This window comes from Helianthus annuus, chromosome 7, assembly GCF_002127325.2.
Source record: "Helianthus annuus cultivar XRQ/B chromosome 7, HanXRQr2.0-SUNRISE, whole genome shotgun sequence".
In the NCBI taxonomy this organism is placed as follows: Eukaryota; Viridiplantae; Streptophyta; class Magnoliopsida; order Asterales; family Asteraceae; genus Helianthus; species Helianthus annuus.
Window position 1 is genome coordinate 123,696,559 of NC_035439.2, and position 19,463 is coordinate 123,716,021.

The 19,463-nt window shown below is 36.3% G+C and overlaps 1 protein-coding gene across 1 annotated transcript; it reads right to left on the minus strand.

Annotated features, from left to right (window-relative positions):
- Positions 1-11,107: 11,107 nt before the first annotated feature.
- Positions 11,108-13,313, minus strand: LOC110914631. The gene is made up of 4 exons (XM_035975010.1): positions 12,714-13,313; positions 11,714-12,644; positions 11,373-11,620; positions 11,108-11,116 (listed from the first exon to the last, which is right to left on the minus strand). Exons 1-4 carry the CDS (start codon positions 13,311-13,313, stop codon positions 11,108-11,110), a joined length of 1,788 nt encoding a protein of 595 aa, XP_035830903.1.
- Between the last annotated feature and the right edge of the window lie 6,150 nt (positions 13,314-19,463).

The window sequence follows — 19,463 nt, forward strand, 5'->3', positions numbered from 1 at the left end:
CCCGACCTCAAGTCGATCTTTGAGAAATAGCTTGCTCCTTGCAGCTGGTCGAACAGATCATCGATCCTTGGCAAAGGATATCTGTTCTTTATGGTAACTTTATTTAGCTCTCGGTAGTCGATGCACAACCGCATCGATCCGTCCTTCTTCTTTACAAATAGGACTGGTGCCCCCCAGGGAAATGAACTAGGTCTGATAAAACCCTTCGCCAGCAGTTCATCCAACTGGGTCCTCAGTTCTTTCATTTCCGTTGGAGCTAGCCTGTAAGGTGCTCTTGCTATCGGAGCCGCTCCATGAATGATGTCTATTCTGAACTCCACTTGTCTATCTGGTGGCAAACCAGGTAGCGCTTCGGGAAAAACCTCGGGATATTCAGAAATGACAGGAAGATCCTCGATCTTCTGCTTAGGTTCTTCTATTATCACCTGAGCCATGTAAATTACACAGCCTCTGTTCAAACACCTTGAAGCTTTGAGCATAGATACGTCCTCGGGTAACCCGTACTGCGTATCTCCTCGAATGGTAAGAGATTCACCACTCGGAGTCTTTAAAACTATCTGCCTTTTGCCGCAAATGATTTGGGCCTGATTACGGGATAACCAGTCCATGCCTAGGACTATGTCGAAACCCGCTAGTTTGAAGGGAAGTAGAGATAGAGGAAAAGAATGGTTCCTAATGGATATTTCACATCCCTCTAGAACAGTGGAGACGGTTTCTATCGTGCCGTCTGCTAACTCTACTTCGTATTTCACATCAAGGGTTTTGATAGGCATATTTAGTAGTTGGCAAAATTTCTGGTCTACAAAGGATTTATCAGCGCCAGAATCGAATAGTACTCTTGCAAATATATTATTTACGAGAAAAGTACCTGTAAGCACGTTGTCGTTCTGGACCGCTTCCTTTGCATCCATGCGAAAAACTCTCGCATTTGACTTCTTTGTCTCTTCCGCCTTCTTGGCATACTTAGGGCAGTTACTCTTGATGTGCCCCTTTTCGTTACAACCATAGCAGGTTGCATCCTTGATCTTTTTGCACTCCACAGTCTTATGATCCTTGGACTTGCATAGTCCACAGGAAGGAGTCTTTGATTGCGACTGTGAGTTCGATGCAAATCTACATTTCCCAGAGTGGGGTTTCTTGCAGATTTTGCAGTTGGGCCTTTCACCAGCTTGCCCATCTTTCTTTGCCTCCGACCCTCTTTTGCCTTCACCGTTTCCACGATGCTTCTTCCCTGATCTTCGTGAGGTATCATCCTCACGTTTTCTCTTCTCAGCTTCCTTGTTCCTTAGTGTCCTCAGACGGACAGCATCTAAAGTTAGAGACAAGGAGAGGTCAGTAACTGACCTGAAGGTCGTCGGCCGAGAGGCCTTTACACTCGCCTTTATCGCAGGCTCCAAGCCCCCAATGAAACGTGCAATTCTTCGAGGTTCTGGTGTCACAAGGTATGGGACTAGGCGAGACATCGTATTGAAGCTCGTCAAATATGCCTGGCAGTCCAGGTTCGTCATCACCAGTGACACAAAGTCAGCCTCGATCTTCTCAACCTCATGCTGAGGGCAGTAGTTTTCCTTAATGAGAGCAATAAATTCCTCCCATGTCATCTTGTATAAAGCAGACTTACCAGATGCCTGCACCAACGCTCTCCACCATGCCAGGGCCTCGCCCTTAAATGACTGGGACACATACTTCACCACATCCCTCTCTGCACACCCACTGATGTCCACAATAGTGTCCATCTCATCTAGCCAGGTGATACAATCCACAGCACCTTTCTCCCCTGTAAATTCCCGGGGCTTACAAGATACAAAGTATTTGTAGGTGCAACCCTTAGCATTTGATGCATCAGTATATTCTCTATCGCGATGAACGCTGTTCTCAGTGGACGAGTGTTTGTCGTCATCTTTCTTGGGTTGAGAGGTTGGTTTGGAGTGTGTCTTTGGTTTAGAGGGTGGTTTTGATACGGTTCTGCCTTGGGACTCAGTATATTGACGATCAAGAGCTGCCTGAACAGCATTGTCAATCAGAGCCTTTAGCTGTGCGCCTGTCAGATGCACTGGCGCATTGTCATATTCATCATCATTAGTATGGCTATTCTCTCCGTTGGGATCCGCCATTGTAATTTGAATCTGTTACAGAAGATAACAAAATTTTATTCAGGAGACTATTATATAATTGTCTTTTATGACAATTCGTCAACCATGGTAACAGAGACCATATTTGGTTAACTTATTACTCATTAATTATTAGGATTTGAATATATCCTATTTCAGCTATATCGATAACATTGGCGGCATAAAGCCTAATCACGAGGATGTTTTATAATTTTAGCCGAGATTTCTGAGAATCAAAGGCATAGAGATTTGAACTGTAGTTCTTTTATCTTTTTCTGACAGGGAGTCATAGACCACCACTGCCTTTTGTCTTTATAAGACAATTATTATGGCCCATAGGCACTACACCTCTAATGGATGTTTTAATATGGTTGGCCCGTAGGCACTACATCTCTAATGGATGTTTTAATATGGTTGGCCCGTAGGCACTACATCTCTAATGGATGTTTTAATAAGGTTGGCCCGTAGGCACTACATCACTAATGGATGTTTTTATAATACTGGCCCGTAGGCACTACATCACTAATGGATGTTTTTAATAATATTGATCACCTTCATTGGTGATTTAACCCACGATTTATAAATCATTTAGTTGGGTTTTGAAATCCTTAAAGGATTATTGTATAAGAATGACGTGCGTGATTTTAACGAATCACATCTGCCATGAATGTCAACATGCTTGCAGCGGTTAACAAGGAATCTGAATCTTTTAATTAAGTCCTACCATCTTGACCGGATCTTAAAAGACACCAGGCTAGGTTTCACTCGTAAGATTCTTTATCTAGGCAGATCAATTTAAAAGGATTGGTTTTGATTTATTTTATACATATTAAAACAAAACTCATAACATACATTCCATAATCTCAAATACAATTACATATCGCCCTAAACGGGTCTTTCAAATAGTATATACCTCCATAGAGGTATAAAATGAGTGACAAGTCCACGCAGGGACTAACATAAGATAGGTGTCCATGCAAGGACAAAAATAAGTCCACATAGGGACTGAAATACGATAAGTGTCCACGCAGGGACTTATTTCAAAGTAGAAATTACATTAGTACAACTATTAAGGGCTAGTGGTCACGTTTCTTCTTTTTGCCCTTTAGTAGGTTTGCCAAGCCCTTGAGAAATCCTCGGTGGCTTTTCTTTTCTTCCTCGAACTCTCTCTCCACACGATCTAGTCGATGGAGTATCTCTTCCTGTTCAGGAGGAGAGAAACGTGGTTGCGGCGCTTGATGCGGAACTGGGGGTCTGGGAGGTATTGGATACCCATGAGCTGAGTAGTCCGGTGGTCCCATGTTCCCATGAGCTCCGTCAGGGTAGCGCGCATTATATCTAGCCGACACCACATATGGGTCGCGCTCATAATTATAGTTGTATTGTGCTTGTGACGGTTCGAACGGGTTGTAAGCCGTCGGACCCGTATAAGCAGGTATGGGTTGGTCATACCCAAATGGTGGCGAATTTTGTGCAGCTGGTGCGGAGTTCGCCTCCTGTATAGGACTTGAAGGTCCTTCTTCTTGTAGTGGCGGATAGTGGCTACTACTATAGTGTCGAGGGGTGCTGAAGTGGATACCTCCTCCTCCTCGTGTGGACATACGAGCATTTGTCCTCCTACGCCTTGGCGGATCAGGCATTACTGGTTGCGCCGGTGGCGGAGGTGGTGGCGTAACTGCCTCAAAGCGTGAATCCTCAGAGGGATCCTGTGGATGTCGCGGTTGTTGTGATGTCTGTTGAGGTGGCGTGTAGTACCACTCATGTCGGTCAAACAACGCTTGGAAACTGTCTGGCCCCTGATAGGGTGTGCCATGGAAGGATGACCCATCAGAGACTTCTATCGGATGCGTGGGCGTACCACGAGCAGGTTCAGTTGGATCAGTATCTTCATCCATATGGTCCTCGGAGAAGTGATCTTGTGGCCCTAATGGAACAAAGCCTGAAGGTTCCTGTATGTAGTCAGCCGGATTAAACTGACCTATGAAGTATGGAGTAGGGTCGTCGTAATTTCGGTGCGATACCGAACGTTGTAGAGGTATGAAGGAAGGTTATGGGTTGTTGGGATCATTCTCTGAGTTTGGCCCAAAGGAGTGCCGGTAGGATGGCGTCGAGCTGTGCAAGGTGGAATGCCTCGCGGGTTCGTAGAGATCTCTTCGTCGTTGTGGTTCTTCGCTCCTTGTCATTGAAGGATGTCTTGTACCTGATGGTCCAACTTCGTTATCGTGATGTGTCACGATTTCTCCTCTGCCTCTTCTTCCCCTTCCTCTTCCTCGGAATATAACAGGTGGCATTTTCCTGCTTTATAAAACTTTAAATTCCAATAATAAAAGAAAAAGACAAAATTGGAATAACAATTTCGAATTTGTCCTAAGTTCTTGTCTAGACTCAAGTATGTGCAATTGTGTCATTGAGATTAAACACAATAGGATAGTGTTTAATTCACTCAATGTTGGCTCTGATACCAACCTGTCACACCCCGATTTCCACGTGTTTCACCGGTGGGCCCGGTGGGGGATTACCGTGACGATGTTGGCAACAATATAGTCAAACCACACAATTATATAATACACAGCGGAAGCTTAAGATAAATATATAAACTTCAACCTCTGGTTGTAATATCAAATGTATTACAGAAGTTGAATATATCCACAGCGGATCAAAAATAATAAATATTGTTCATTCAGATGCAGCACCGAGTTTGCGAGACTATGTACGATGCTTAGGACGCCTATACCAGCCCATTTCGTATAGTACCTGCACTTAATCTTTTTGGGGAAAATACGTCAGTTTACACTGGTAAATACATTCAACTGACACATTTGAAAATGTTTATTAAAATTGATTTGAATGCACAAGGCACAAGCTCTTTTATAACTTGGGAAAATTATTAAAATCTTGTGAACGTTTTACATGTTCTTTTATGCGTTCAGTAGCCCGGGTCGTGCCGGGTTAAAGATTTATAGACACACCACATTGCGTAAAACCGTAGTATAAAACCAACGGCTACGTCTTTTAATTTAATGTCGACAATATATACCGGGTGTACGCCTACACCGGGATGTCGATGGTCGTGGCCATTTCGTAAAATGATGCCAAGGATATCCGGGACAACGGTCATTAAACCCCCCAAAGGCTTTTAAGAAACAAAACTGTTTAAATGAGCCGATCATATTATTTAATTAACCATCTAAGCGATGGAAGAATATAATGCTCAATCAAGCGGTATTAACATACCGTAACCCAAGCCCATATAGGGGAAATAAGTTAAAGTATTTACCTTTGCAAGTATATATCCTTAGTTCGATTAAATCGCCGATAGCTTTTACCGGGGCTCCTAATCTGGAACGAAGGTTTTAATTAACCTCTTAGAATCCTAACGGGTCCTTATATTAGCCGTAGCCTAGACCGGTTGGTTCCGATATATATAGATATGGTTTAATCGCGCGAAAAGGCGAAAACCGAGAATGGAGTGTCATTCTGACCCAACAAGTTCAGAGACTTGTTTTATATGGGTTTATGGTTCACACTCTGGAATTTGGGGTTCAAATAATATAATTTGACCCGTATCGGCTAATTTATGAAAACTAGTTTCATAAGCCGAACCGTGCGCGCAATAGGCGAAACGGTTAACCATGAGAGTCTTACGCTTATTTCCCTAGTCAATATGCCTTAAAGAGGTTGTGGTATCAGTAGGATACCTTCCGTGATGCCCGTAACGAGTTTAAGTTAATATTATGCCCCGTAGGGGCTTTTTGGTCATTTTAAAGACTTTTAAAGAGCTTTTCGAGTTCTACAGGAAATCTGAGTTTCCCGAACAGTTTATAAAGTCTAAAATACTTTATTTATTATTTAAAATCAGTAGCAACTAGAATCGGGTCAAAAGACCTTGTAGAACTCAAGTTGTGGCCGAAAAGGGCATATTCGGTATTTACCGAACCGTAGCCATAACCGCAGGTTATGAGCGAGGTAAAAATTATTAAAAATCTTTAAAATTCCCAAAATATTATTTTAATACAGTGGGTAAAAGTTTTGGTGACGAAATCTTGGTTTAGATAGGCGTTATGCTAATTGCGCCGTTTATTACAAAAGTTTACTTTAATTGCGCTATTTAGCATAACTCTCATTCTAGACCTCGGATTGACGTGAAACTTTAGGGACATGCTTATAATTTAATAAGCAAGGTTCTGGTCCGTTCACGTGTCCGGAATACTCGTTTTATTTTCAAAATGGCGTTACGGTCAACTTTTAAGCGATTAACGAAAATGTGCAAAAGACTCGGATAACTCATGAACCGATCACAGAGGTTTATACCTTCATGTAACCTGGTCCTAAGAGAGTCCTAAGGCATATCTATACCTCACTAAAACGGGTCAGAACTGAAGTCAAAGCAAAAGTCAAACTTTTGCGACATTCGGCTCCGAACCGGGTCAATATAGCAAATGGTCGATTCAAACGAGCGCAAACAAGTTTATATACTTATTATCATGTTTTATGATTATCAAAACAGGTTCCATAGCATATACATTACAGATTATGTATAAAATGGCAAAACGACTTTCTGTTGACTTTTTAAGTGCGCGTTTGACTCGATTTTTGACATAGTTAGAGTGGTGATCAGAGGGAACCCTTTTTGGGGTTTATTACCCACACAAATACCAACTCAAAACTACTTTTGATCCGACAATTCACTGGACCATTTGTGAGTTATCGCTATAACAACCATTAGTTTCGACGATTGAGTTTATAAGCCAAAACTATGGAAATGTAAGACCAAATTGGTTATGAACGACTTACAGAAGTTGTTTCTTGCTTATAGAGCAGAGATGGATGCTTGGGAGCTCTTAGAATGATCAGAGATGTGTGTTTGAGGTGTGGTGAACATATGCTCACAAGTATGCTATTTATAGCCAAAGAAAGCACCTAAGATCATCACAACTCAGTCTACAGCTGATTATGGATGATGGGCATGTGTCCCCTGGAGCTATGGGTCAAGTGTAGGGTGCCCATGCCTCATTTATTGGAGATTTGGTCGTTCATAATGCTCAAAAGGCAAGAAGTTACAACTTTCTGCATCTGGGCGTTTTACGCGGCCCGCATGGGAGTTCCATGCTTGTTTAATGCGGGTCGCCTGGGATTCAAATAACAGGCGCGTAAAACAGGAGGCTCGCGGCCCGCCTACACTTAGGCTATTACTTAACGCGGGTCGCGAGAGGCTTGGTTTCCAGATTTTTAAAATCTTTTGAAATGATTACGAAATCCTGGTAATTAATAACGAAATCTTTCGTAATTATTAACCTGACCTTTCGGGTTTGAAGGGGTAACTTTGCGGTTTGGCCCTCGGTTAATTACAACTAAGGACCTCGTGTTATTTACCCGCGTTGTTAAGTCCCCGGTTAGTTTATTAATTTATTCAGAAAGCCTTCTCTTTCATTATTGACGCTTTTAACCCTTCTCCTACGAATTCGATCGTAACTTTCTCGTTTCATAACGAAACTTCGCGAAATTTATATGTTATATTTTAGTGAGTGTATAATACCGTTACAAAGCCTTGGGAACGTTAAAGGGTCACTCAGAGGTATAATTAAACATGTTGACACAGTTAACCCCTGTAGCCTGTAATCTCTCACTTTCTTTCGTGTTTCGCTTTCGTACGATCTATGATACATTCGTTTGAAGGTTCAAGCATTTATTTAGGGTTACTATACAGTATATTTACCCTTGTTAACATTTATAACCCTCGAATTTATATACTTTCAAGGTTTGTCAAAATTAGTCCTTTATTTAATATCAATGCCACGTGTAAACAAATGACACGTGTTAACACATTATTGGACGCAAAAATTCGAGGTGTTACATGTCACTCTCTGATGCCTCCTTTCTTTTAATAATAGCATTACATATTAATTTTTATACACAAAATATAATATAATATTAATTAATATAGTTAGAGATAAAGGTATAAATTCAAATTTAATTAATAATTATCTATAACAAATATAAATATATCAAATAATATAATAACTAAAATATTATTTAATATAGTTAGAGATTAAATGTATTATTTCAAATTTAATTAATAGTAAATTATTTTTTTAGTCCCTATGTTTTAGTGGTTTTAACCACTTGAATGCAAAATCAAAAAGTTTAACGTCTTGAGTCTCTAACTGCTTAGTCACACCCCTTGTAAAAAATTCAAAAAAACCTTTTGTAAGGCCGAGTTCTCTAAGTTCTCACAACTTGTAGAAGTTTTCATTTTACCCTAAGCATATATATTTGTTAAGATAAAATATATTATTTGGATATAAACAATAGTTACTAATAAAGTATGAAATCACATGTACAAGTACTTATAGTATATAACTTAGAAGACTTAAATTACAAGCGGATTATCTAAATAAAGTACTAAATTATCTTTAAAGCGAACACTAAATGGTTTTTAAAAGACATATTTTTTTTTGCTATTAAGTATATATAACATTATATTTACTTAATTAAGCCGTGTAATACACGTGTTCAATATTTTCTTCCAATTTTAAATTTATCTTAATATTAATATGTTTCCATCTTAAAATATGGTCCAATTAACTTCCTAATAACATTGAGTTTTAAATATTAAACTTAATTTCAATCATATTACGCAACTTATCATCATGCTAAATAAAGACATTATATAATATTATAAAAATTTTAATTTGAATATTTAAAGGTCAACTACTAATTAAAAAAGTTGTTGTAAACGCTCAAATTTATAGTTTAAAAAACATTAGTCCAATTTTTTAAACGTATACTTTATTTTTAGTATGCTTTTTTTAATATGTAATATTTTCTATACAACGATGATATTCGTATCTTGTCTCATGATCCATATATCTAAAAATAGTATTTATATCAAAGTATTTATTATATCATTAATATACATAGTAGAACTTAATTACAATTCATTTACCATAACCTCATAACTTATAATTATTTTTAAAAATACTTACAATTTTATGATCATTATTTTTTTTATTTGTTAGTGTTACTTCTTTTTGAGACATATAATAAAATGGACTGTAGTATCTCAAACGAGAAGTGAAAACTTAGAAAACTATTTTGATTAGTGAAAATATAACTGTTCTTTTGTGTTACTATTTTCTCTAAATAAGTCATTTCATTAATAAGGATTAGGTACAACTTTATAATCTACATTTTATTCGTCATTCAACCCGTGTAATACACGGGGTTGTAAGCTAGTATTAAATAAGTAAAAATAGGAGTAGTTTAAATGTAGAATTTCTATAGTAGATAGATTAGCAACATATTGTTGTACACTAAGCATGGGGTGTTTTTCAAAAAACAAAAAATTGTGATTTTTCACTTTTAACCTAAATGTTTTCATCTTTTATGTTTTAACCCTCTTAATTTGTTTACTTTTAACCCAAACTTTTCATCTTTTGTAATTTAACCCAAAACTTTTTTATTTACAGCTTTGGTCCCCCATCTTTTTTATCTTTCGTAACTTTTTTGTTTTACGTTTCGTTCTAAAATTTGCGAGTTAATACGTCACAACGTGCATGTGTGGTTTAACATTTTTGGTCTGTTTTTCACAATTTGACAGGTATGTCGCAACGTGTCTATTTTCCCCCTTTGGCAAGTTCACCACAACGGGCGGATCCTACATCGACTTAGTTATTCTTTTATACGTTATTTTACGAGTTAACACAACGTACGTGCGTGTGTGGTTCAACGTTTTTACGTCAATTTTTTTCATTTAACAAGTTTGTCGCAACGTGTGGGTCCTAAATCAACATAGTTATTTTTTATATGTTATATGTTTCAGTCTTATTTCTTCGCGTTAACACGCCGCAACTTCATTGTTGGTGGTCGCTACTAACGGTATGGAATTGATGTTATTTGGCATAGTTTTAGGCCCCCGCCGCAACGCAGGGTGCTTAATTCTAGTTTATATATAATTAGAAAAACAGGAAATAATTTAATTTAAAACTTATAAAATAATTGGAAAGATAAATGTCTCCATTAGAACTTTCAGATAATTAAAGATAATTAAATGATGTGTTTCATAATCAAAAGACCGAAAGTAGATGTAAGTTAAATGAATTTATTCTAGAAAATATAGAGTTGATAAATTTTGATAGATAAATGAGTTTTGAAACACGCATGAGGTGCTCGTCTATTAGCAGAGACAAAAATTTTAAAAATAACTGAGTTTGAAAAGGAAATATATTGAGTTCAAAATCAGAACAGACAATAGAAATTAAAAGAAATTTGCTGATAAAAAATTAATTTTGAGATTTAACTATTGGGTTAATGGATTTAAACACCTCCAACTATGGCCATTTGGCCGATGGCACTCTCAACTTTCACTTTGGCTCAGACCACTCCCAACTTAACACATCGATTGTCATGGCACCCCGTCGTTAAATATTCACTAACCAGGTTACTAAAATTAGCCTATGTGGCAATTTAATCTGATGTGGCATTTCATACGTGTCAAGTATAGTCATTCACCTTCTTTAAAACCCCCAATCCTTAACAAACGCATTCTGTAAACCCTAATCCTAACTCATAGAGCAAATCAGACGCACCTTGGAGCAAATCCATCATCAACATACGATCCGGTCGATTTCTGTGAAGAACAAGCCCTAATCTTGAATCAAAATGAGCTCTTCTTCTACGTGTTCATCCACAGTATCCAGAAACCCTAAATTGTTTAAGGTTGATTTGGAGGGTAATGTCTACTGCCATCATGATGTTGTAGCAGTTGTTCGAGTTGTTGGACGGAAAAGTGTGCGGCAAGGTCAACAATTCTATGGATGCTCTCATTGGCCGGTATGTTCCACCTTAACTCCAAGTATTTTTCTTGAATTGAATTGATTGATTAACTGAGGTTTTGTTGGCTTTTGCAGAGATCAGACTGCAAGTTCTTCTTATGGAAATAAGATGTCGACAAAATGTTCAACCAACATGCATCCCAGTGCAGGTTCAGTTCAAGTTCAGAAGACCTGAAATACGAAAACATGGTGTTAGTAGAAGAGAATAGGTGGTTGAAAGCAAAGATATTTGGAACAGAGTCGAAATGGAACAAGCAATATGTGTTAACCTTGTTTATTGGCATTAGCATAGTGTTGTATATGTTTAGGTAGTATGAAGTGTGTTCTTGTTGTAATTGTACACTTTTGATGAATTTTAATGCAAAATCCTAGTTCTTGATTGCAAATATCTGCACATGTATTGATATTACCAGATTAGTCAACATACCTCTAATGGGTCTGCACATATAGCTACACATCTGCATTGCATTGCATAATGGGTCTGCACATATGGGTCAAAACTGCAAATGTCCAAACTGCACAATGCATATGGGTCAAAACTGCAAGTGTCCAAATCTGTGTATGTTGTCCAAGCTGCATATGGGTCAAAACTGCAAGTGTGCAAATCTCTGTATGTTGTCCAAGCTGCATATGGTTCAAAACTGCAAGTGACCAAATCTGTGTATGTTGTACAAGCTACATATGGGTCAAAACTGCAAGTGACCAAATATGCAATATGTAATGACCTGCAGTATACACAGACAAGTGTCACTAAAACAAGTAATTCACCTGCAATAGATTGTTGATTTCCCTGTTCAGTACATTTTCTCTTGTTGTGACCTTTACCCCCACAATTACCACAAGTCATTATCACCCCATGCTTGGTAAGTTTCCCTGGTCTCTTTGGATCCTCATGAGGATCCCTCTTTCTATTCTTCTTAGGCCTCCCAGGTTGAGATCTTATTGGTGGTGGATCCATAGGATGGTGAATCTTAGGCCAATACCTTTCACTAGGTATTGGAGGGATTGAGAATTCATAAGCCTTCATGTATGTGTCTTTGTGGTAACACAAATCAACATACTCTTCTGCATTTTTATGCAAAAACCTAGCTACAGCACAAACATGTTTGCATGGATACCCCCTCAAATCCCATTTCCTACATGTGCATGTTCTATTATCTAGATCAACTGAAACATCATCAAAATCCCTGACTTGAAACACATGGTATGATGAGGGATACACCTCACATCTATATGCAGCCTGTTTTGAAAAATCAAGCTTTTCTTGGATTTTAGGGCATATAACAACATCCCTGGCACTCATTTCTATTCTTTTAGTAACCAGCCTACTCATGACCTGAATCCTTATGTCCTCTAACATGTGTATAATGTGTTTGGACCTTGCATTGATGATAAAGCCATTAAAAGTTTCAGCCATGTTGTTTACTATAACATCACATTTTGTGTGAGTGTTCAAATAGCACCTGTTGAACCAATTGGGATTTTGCTTCAGTAAGGCCTCTACTGCATCAGGGTTTATGCCCCTCATCTCTTCAATGGCTTGCAAGTAATCAGCTTCACAATAGGACCTAGTTGATTTCCAAAATAGCTCCTTCAACTCTTCATCTTTGTATGTCTTGTGCCAGTTAGCATAGATGTGTCTTGCACAGTTTCTATGCTCTGCCTTTGGCCATACCACTGCAACAGCATTCAACAGACCCTGCAAAACCAATACAACAATGTCACAGATAAGTGACGAATAAGCTAATTATTGGTTAGGGAGATCTACCTTTTGCTGGTCAGATATAAATGTCCATGATTCACCATTATCAGTTACTCCCAAACACTGCCTAAGCTCATCCATAAACCATTCCCAACTCTCATTATTTTCCCCTTCAACTACTGCCCATGCCAAAGGAAACATTTGGTCATTACCATCCCTTCCCACAGCTGTTAACAACATCCCTCCAAGGAATGTTTTAAGAAAACACCCATCTAAGCACAATACCTTCCTGCATCCTGCTAAAAAACCTTTTTTGACTCCATCAAAACAAACAAACAATCTAAAGAATGTTTCACATGTGGCCTCTGGATCTAGGTTAATGAAACCTGGTAGAGCAGTTTCTAACCTAAAGGTTGATGATGGATTTGCTTTCTTTAGAACTTCCAGGTAAGAACCAATTTTACTGTAATGATTTCTCATTGAACCATGAAGCTTCTTGTGTGCACTTGATTTAGCCTTGTAAGCTAACCACTTAGTTATAACTACCTTAAACTTCTGTTTAACTGCTGCTTGAATCTCCTTAGCAGACCAATTTGGCTTGGCCTTAAACAAAGGAAGGAACTCATCCCCTAAGAACTTGGCAGTTAGCTGTCTATTCTTGATCATGTTTCTCTGGCAGTTGTGTTTGTTCTTCACACTTTTAATCATGTAACACTCTTTGGCTTTGTTTAGTGAACAATATAGATAGAAGGACACCCTGGTACACACTTCACAGCTAAACGACATTCTTCCTTATTATCACTCTTTGCAATGATCAGATTCCTGCCATTAGTCACAGCATACCTTCTCACTACCTCCTTAAAACGATCCCTTGATGCAAACCTTATTCCAACTTTCCATGTAAACTTTTTCCAGTTGGTGTGTTCATTTACACTTGGAGCAGTTTCTTTGTACTTCTTACCTCTTATATCATCATCCTCACTCTCACCAGGAGTAGCAACATCACCAGCAGATTCCTCGTAACTACTGTAACCCTCTACATGTGCACACCTTGCATCATTAGACTCAATCAACTTACCTTCTTTTTCATAAGGTTTAGTACACTGTTCAACTAACTTCTTTTTAGCTTCAACTTCATCCTTATTAGCTCGTTTAATGGCATCTTGTGACTGTCTCCATTCAGCATCTTCTCTGTCCGAATCTGAGAAAGCTATTTCATCATGAACCTCATCTTCATTACTATCATCAAGAAAACCTTCATCTTCATCTGAGCTTGACTCTTCTGTCCCATTTAAGTCAGCTTTATAGTCACTGTCTTGACTGTCATCTTCATCTGCACACTGGTTATCAAAACCACTCCTTTCTTCCACTAAAACCTCTTCTACAATAGGCTCCTTTTGCAAACCATCTGTTTCTTTCGATACACCCTCTTGAACAATAGACTCCTCATCTAAATCAAATGCCCATGTAGCCTCTTGTACACTAGGCTGATTATTCAAACCAACTGGTTTATCAGCAACAGCCTCCTTTCCTGAGGCAGTGGATCCAGATCTAGGGACTTCAAGTACATGAGGGTTACCACTTTTGTCAGATGCCCTACTCACTCTACTGACATGGACTACTTTCTTTTTGGACTGGATTACAAGTTTTTTGGGCCGGCCTCTTCATTTAATGGGTTGGGAACTGGATTGGGCTTGTGGTTTACTGGGTGGTGAATAAGATTGGGCTTTGGGTTTACTGGGCTGGGACATGAATTGGACTTCTTGTTCATGGGTAATTGGAGCGACTTGAACAAAGACCTCCATGAATGGTTCAGACCATGTTACAGCCTTTAATGCAATCTCCATAACATCATTATCATCCCCAAAAAACTAGAATTCACCAGTATCAGCATTTAATCCATACATGTAAAAATCCCTACTTTCATAACACCCAGAATCCATTACATACCCTAACAACTCAAAGTATGCAATGTGATCAACATCCATAGTTATCAACTTAGAATCACTTCCAATATATTGAGGTTGATCAAAACTAAAATCCAATGATCCACCATACCATAGCATCACATCGATAACCTCCATCAGTGCAATCAGTGAACAATACCAATATATTGAGAGAAAACGTACCTCTGATCGATTAGGGTTTGATCGCCATTGATGAACTTGAGAGCTTCTGATATGTTTATCTTGGTATTAGTGAAGTGATACTGTGTGTTTGGGGATTATAAACTTCAACGAATGAGGGATTATCCACATCAGCTCATGTATGACACGTATGAATGCCACATCAGATTAAATTGCCACATAGGCTAATTTTAGTAACCTGGTTAGTGAATATTTAACGACGGGGTGCCATGACAATCGATGTGTTAAGTTGGGAGTGGTCTGAGCCAAAGTGAAAGTTGATAGTGCCATCGGCCAAATGGCCATAGCTGGGGGTTTTAGAGCAAAGACATTTTTGAGGGTTTTATTTTTCTATTGAGTTTTGTAAAAAAAAAAAATATTTTGTGTTTTTTTTTTCCATTGCGTTTTAGAAGAAAAACACACACACACATTTTTATGTTTTTTTTATCAATTGTGCTTAAAAAAAACTTTTTATGTTTTTTTATGTCTATTGCGTATTATAAAAAACACATTTTTTTTGTATTTTTTTTTCCATTGCATTTTACGCATCCAGGTTTTCGAATTTTTTTTCTAAAAGTATAGAAATAGTATACTCATTTTAAAGATAAAATTGTTTTTGATGCATTTTTTATAAAAAATTAATGTCGTATGAAAGTGTTGTTAACGTATACTCATAAGTTTTTAAAAAAACAAACAATCTATGATTTTTTATCATAAACTTAACCAAAACCAAATTTTTGTGTTTTTTAATCTAAATAAAAAGCATAATAACTAATGAGTGATTTTTAAGAAGTTTTAATATAGTTGGATCGTAAAAACGACAAAAATACAATATTTTAAATAAAAAATAGGTGGTAAATGTTTAAAAATTAAACTTAACAAACTTTATAACTGTCACGTTAATCTTCATTTTTTTTAAATACATACCTTGACAAATGTATACGTTAACAACTTACATTATACTTCATTATTCATTCGTACATGTGTTTTTTATATGATATTACTTTTATTATTAGTTATAAGATCACATTTATCAGCCCGTGTAATACACGGGGTTGTAACCTAGTCTATCTATTATAATAAAAGAAACCAAGTTTTGAACACGTGTCATTCATTGAAGCCATCTATTTTTATAGATAATTAATTTTAATTAAAAGATAATTATACAATTAAATTTAATATAAATTTAAACAATTCATATAGAAGACAATATATATAATATTTTAAAATAGGGTAAATTACAAAAATCGTCCTTTATGTATGTCACTTATTGCAAACTGTGTCCTTTGTTTTCAATAGTTACAGAAAACGTACTCGATGTTTGCAAACTCTTGCAAGTTATGTCCTTTAGCCTTAACTCAGTTAATTTAAATGATTTATTTATTTTATTAAACTAAAATAGTTAAGGGTAGAACCTATTTCAAATATGTTTAAAAGGTGTTTATTGGTTCTATACTTATATTTTCGTGTTCAATTCTCAACTCAAATACACTATGTTTACGTGACATTTATAAGAACAATCACCGCAATCACCCCATCCATCGTATATCGAGTATATCCGTTAGTTTTTTTAAGATATAAATTTTTATTAGATTCATTCAACCCGTGTAATAAACGAGGTTTTTTAAAGATATAACATTTTTATTTTTTACTATACAACATTACATTTATGCAACTCGTGTAATACTCGGGGTTTTAAAAATATAACTTTTTTTATTATGTAGTATATAAAATTAGATTTATTCAATACATATAATACATAGGATTTATAAAGATATAACTTTTTATTGTTTGGTATATAAAATTACATGTGTTCAACCCGTATAACACAGCCTCCCGCTTTAGTCTCCCTAACGGTCGAACTTAGTCTCGCTCCTCAGCTCGACGAGGTTCTTAAAAATGTAACTTTTTTATTATTTAATATATAGAATTAAATTTACTCAACCCGTACAATACACGGGGTTGTTAAAAATATAACTTTTTTTTATTATTTAATATATAAAATTATATTTATTTAACCAATGTAATAAATGAGATTTTTAAATATATATTGTTTTATTATTTGGTATATAAAATTGCATTTATTCAACCCGTGTAATAAACGAGATTTTTAAAAATATTTTTTTATTATTTTGTATATAAAATTGCATTTATTCAACCCGTGTAATACACGGGGTTCTAACCTAGTATACTAATAAATAAAAATCTTTTTGTACACATGTCACTCTCTGATGCCTCATTTCTTTTAATAATAGCATTACATATTAATTTTTATACACAAAATATAATATAATATTAATTAATATAGTTAGAGATAAAGGTATAAATTCAAATTTAATTAATAATTATCTATAACAAATATAAATATATCAAATAATATAATAACTAAAATATTATTTAATATAGTTAGAGATCAAATGTATTATTTCAAATTTAATTAATAGTAAATTATTTTTTGAATCCCTATGTTTTAGTGGTTTTAACCACTTGAATGCAAAATCAAAAAGTTTAACGTCTTGAGTCTCTAACTGCTTAGTCACACCCCTTGTAAAAAATTCAAAAAAACCTTTTGTAAGGCCGAGTTCTCTAAGTTCTCACAACTTGTAGAAGTTTTCATTTTACCCTAAACATATATATTTGTTAAGATAAAATATATTATTTGGATATAAACAATAGTTACTAATAAAGTATGAAATCACATGTACAAGTACTTATAGTATATAACTTAGAAGACTTAAATTACAAGCGGATTATCTAAATAAAGTACTAAATTATCTTTAAAGCGAACACTAAATGGTTTTTAAAAGACATATTTTTTTTTGCTATTAAGTATATAACATTATATTTACTTAATTAAGCCGTGTAATACACGTGTTCAATATTTTCTTCCAATTTTAAATTTATCTTAATATTAATATGTTTCCATCTTAAAATATGGTCCAATTAACTTCCTAATAACATTGAGTTTTAAATATTAAACTTAATTTCAATCATATTACGCAACTTATCATCATGCTAAATAAAGACATTATATAATATTATAAAAATTTTAATTTATATCAAAGTATTTATTATACCATTAATATACATAGTAGAACTTAATTACAATTCATTTACCATAACCTCATAACTTATAATTATTTTTAAAAATACTTACAATTTTATGATCATTATTTTTTTTATTTGTTAGTGTTACTTCTTTTTGAGACATATAATAAAATGGATTGTAGTATCTTAAACGAGAAGTGAAAACTTAGAAAACTATTTTGAATAGTGAAAATATAACTGTTCTTTTGTTTTACTATTTTCTCTAAAGGAAAATTGGTATTTAATAAACAAACCTTTGCCCAGTTGGTAAATAATAATCCAACCTACAGAATTGGTATATAATAATCCTACCTATCAATATGTTGGTACTCAATGAACCTCCGTTAGTTTTTTTTAACTGAAGTTAGTTTTTAAGTTTTATTTATTACACAAACAGTCCCTGTAGTTGTAATTTACTAGTTTTAACTATGAGTTAATAGCCAAAATGGTCCCTGAGGTTAATAGCCACAGCACCGCCACCACCACCACCACCACCGCCGCCACCACCACCGCCACAGCACCGCCACCACCACCATCACCACCACCACCACCACCACCGCCACCACCGCACCGCCACCACCACCACCACCATCGCCGCCACCATCGCCACAGCACCGCCACCACCACCACCGCACCGCCACCACCACCGCACCGCCACCACCACCACCACCATCTCTGACTTTGATCATCGACGCCTAAGGGGTTTGAATTCAGATGCAGCAACAGACGATGACTGACCAAAAACATCATAGATCCAACAGCTCTAGTGACGGTGGTGGTGGTGGTGGTGGCGGTGCGGTGGTGGTGGTGGTGATGTGGCGATGGTTACGGTGGTGGAGGTGTTGTGGCGATGGTGGTGGTGGTGGTGGCGGCGGTGCTGTGGTGGCGGTGGTGGTGGTGGCAGTGGTGGTGGTGGTGGTGGCGGTGTTGTGGCTATTAACCTCAGGGACCATTTTGGCTATTAACTCATAGTTAAAACTAGTAAATTACAACTACAGGGACTGTTTGTGTAATAAATAAAACTTAAAAACTAACTTCAGTTAAAAAAAACTAACGGAGGTTCATTGAGTACCAACATATTGATAGGTAGGATTATTATATACCAATTCTGTAGGTTGGATTATTATTTACCAACTGGGCAAAGGTTGGTTTATTAAATACCAATTTTCCTTCTCTAAATAAGTCATTTCATTAATAAGGATTATATACAACTTTATAATCTACATTTTATTCGTCATTCAACCCGTGTAATACACGGGGTTGTAAGCTAGTATTAAATAAGTAAAAATAGGAGTAGTTTAAATGTAGAATTTCTATAGTAGATAGATTAGCAACATATTGTTGTACACTAAGCATGGGGTGATTTTTAAAAAAACAAAAAATTGTGATTTTTCACTTTTAACCCAAATGTTTTCATCTTTTATGTTTTAACCCTCTTAATTTGTTTATTTTTAACCCAAACTTTTCATCTTTTGTAATTTAACACTTTTTTATTTACAACTTTGGTCCCCCATCTTTTTTATCTTTCGTAACTTTTTTTGTTTTACGTTTCGTTCTAAAATTTGCGAGTTAATACGTCACAACGTGCATGTGTGGTTTAACA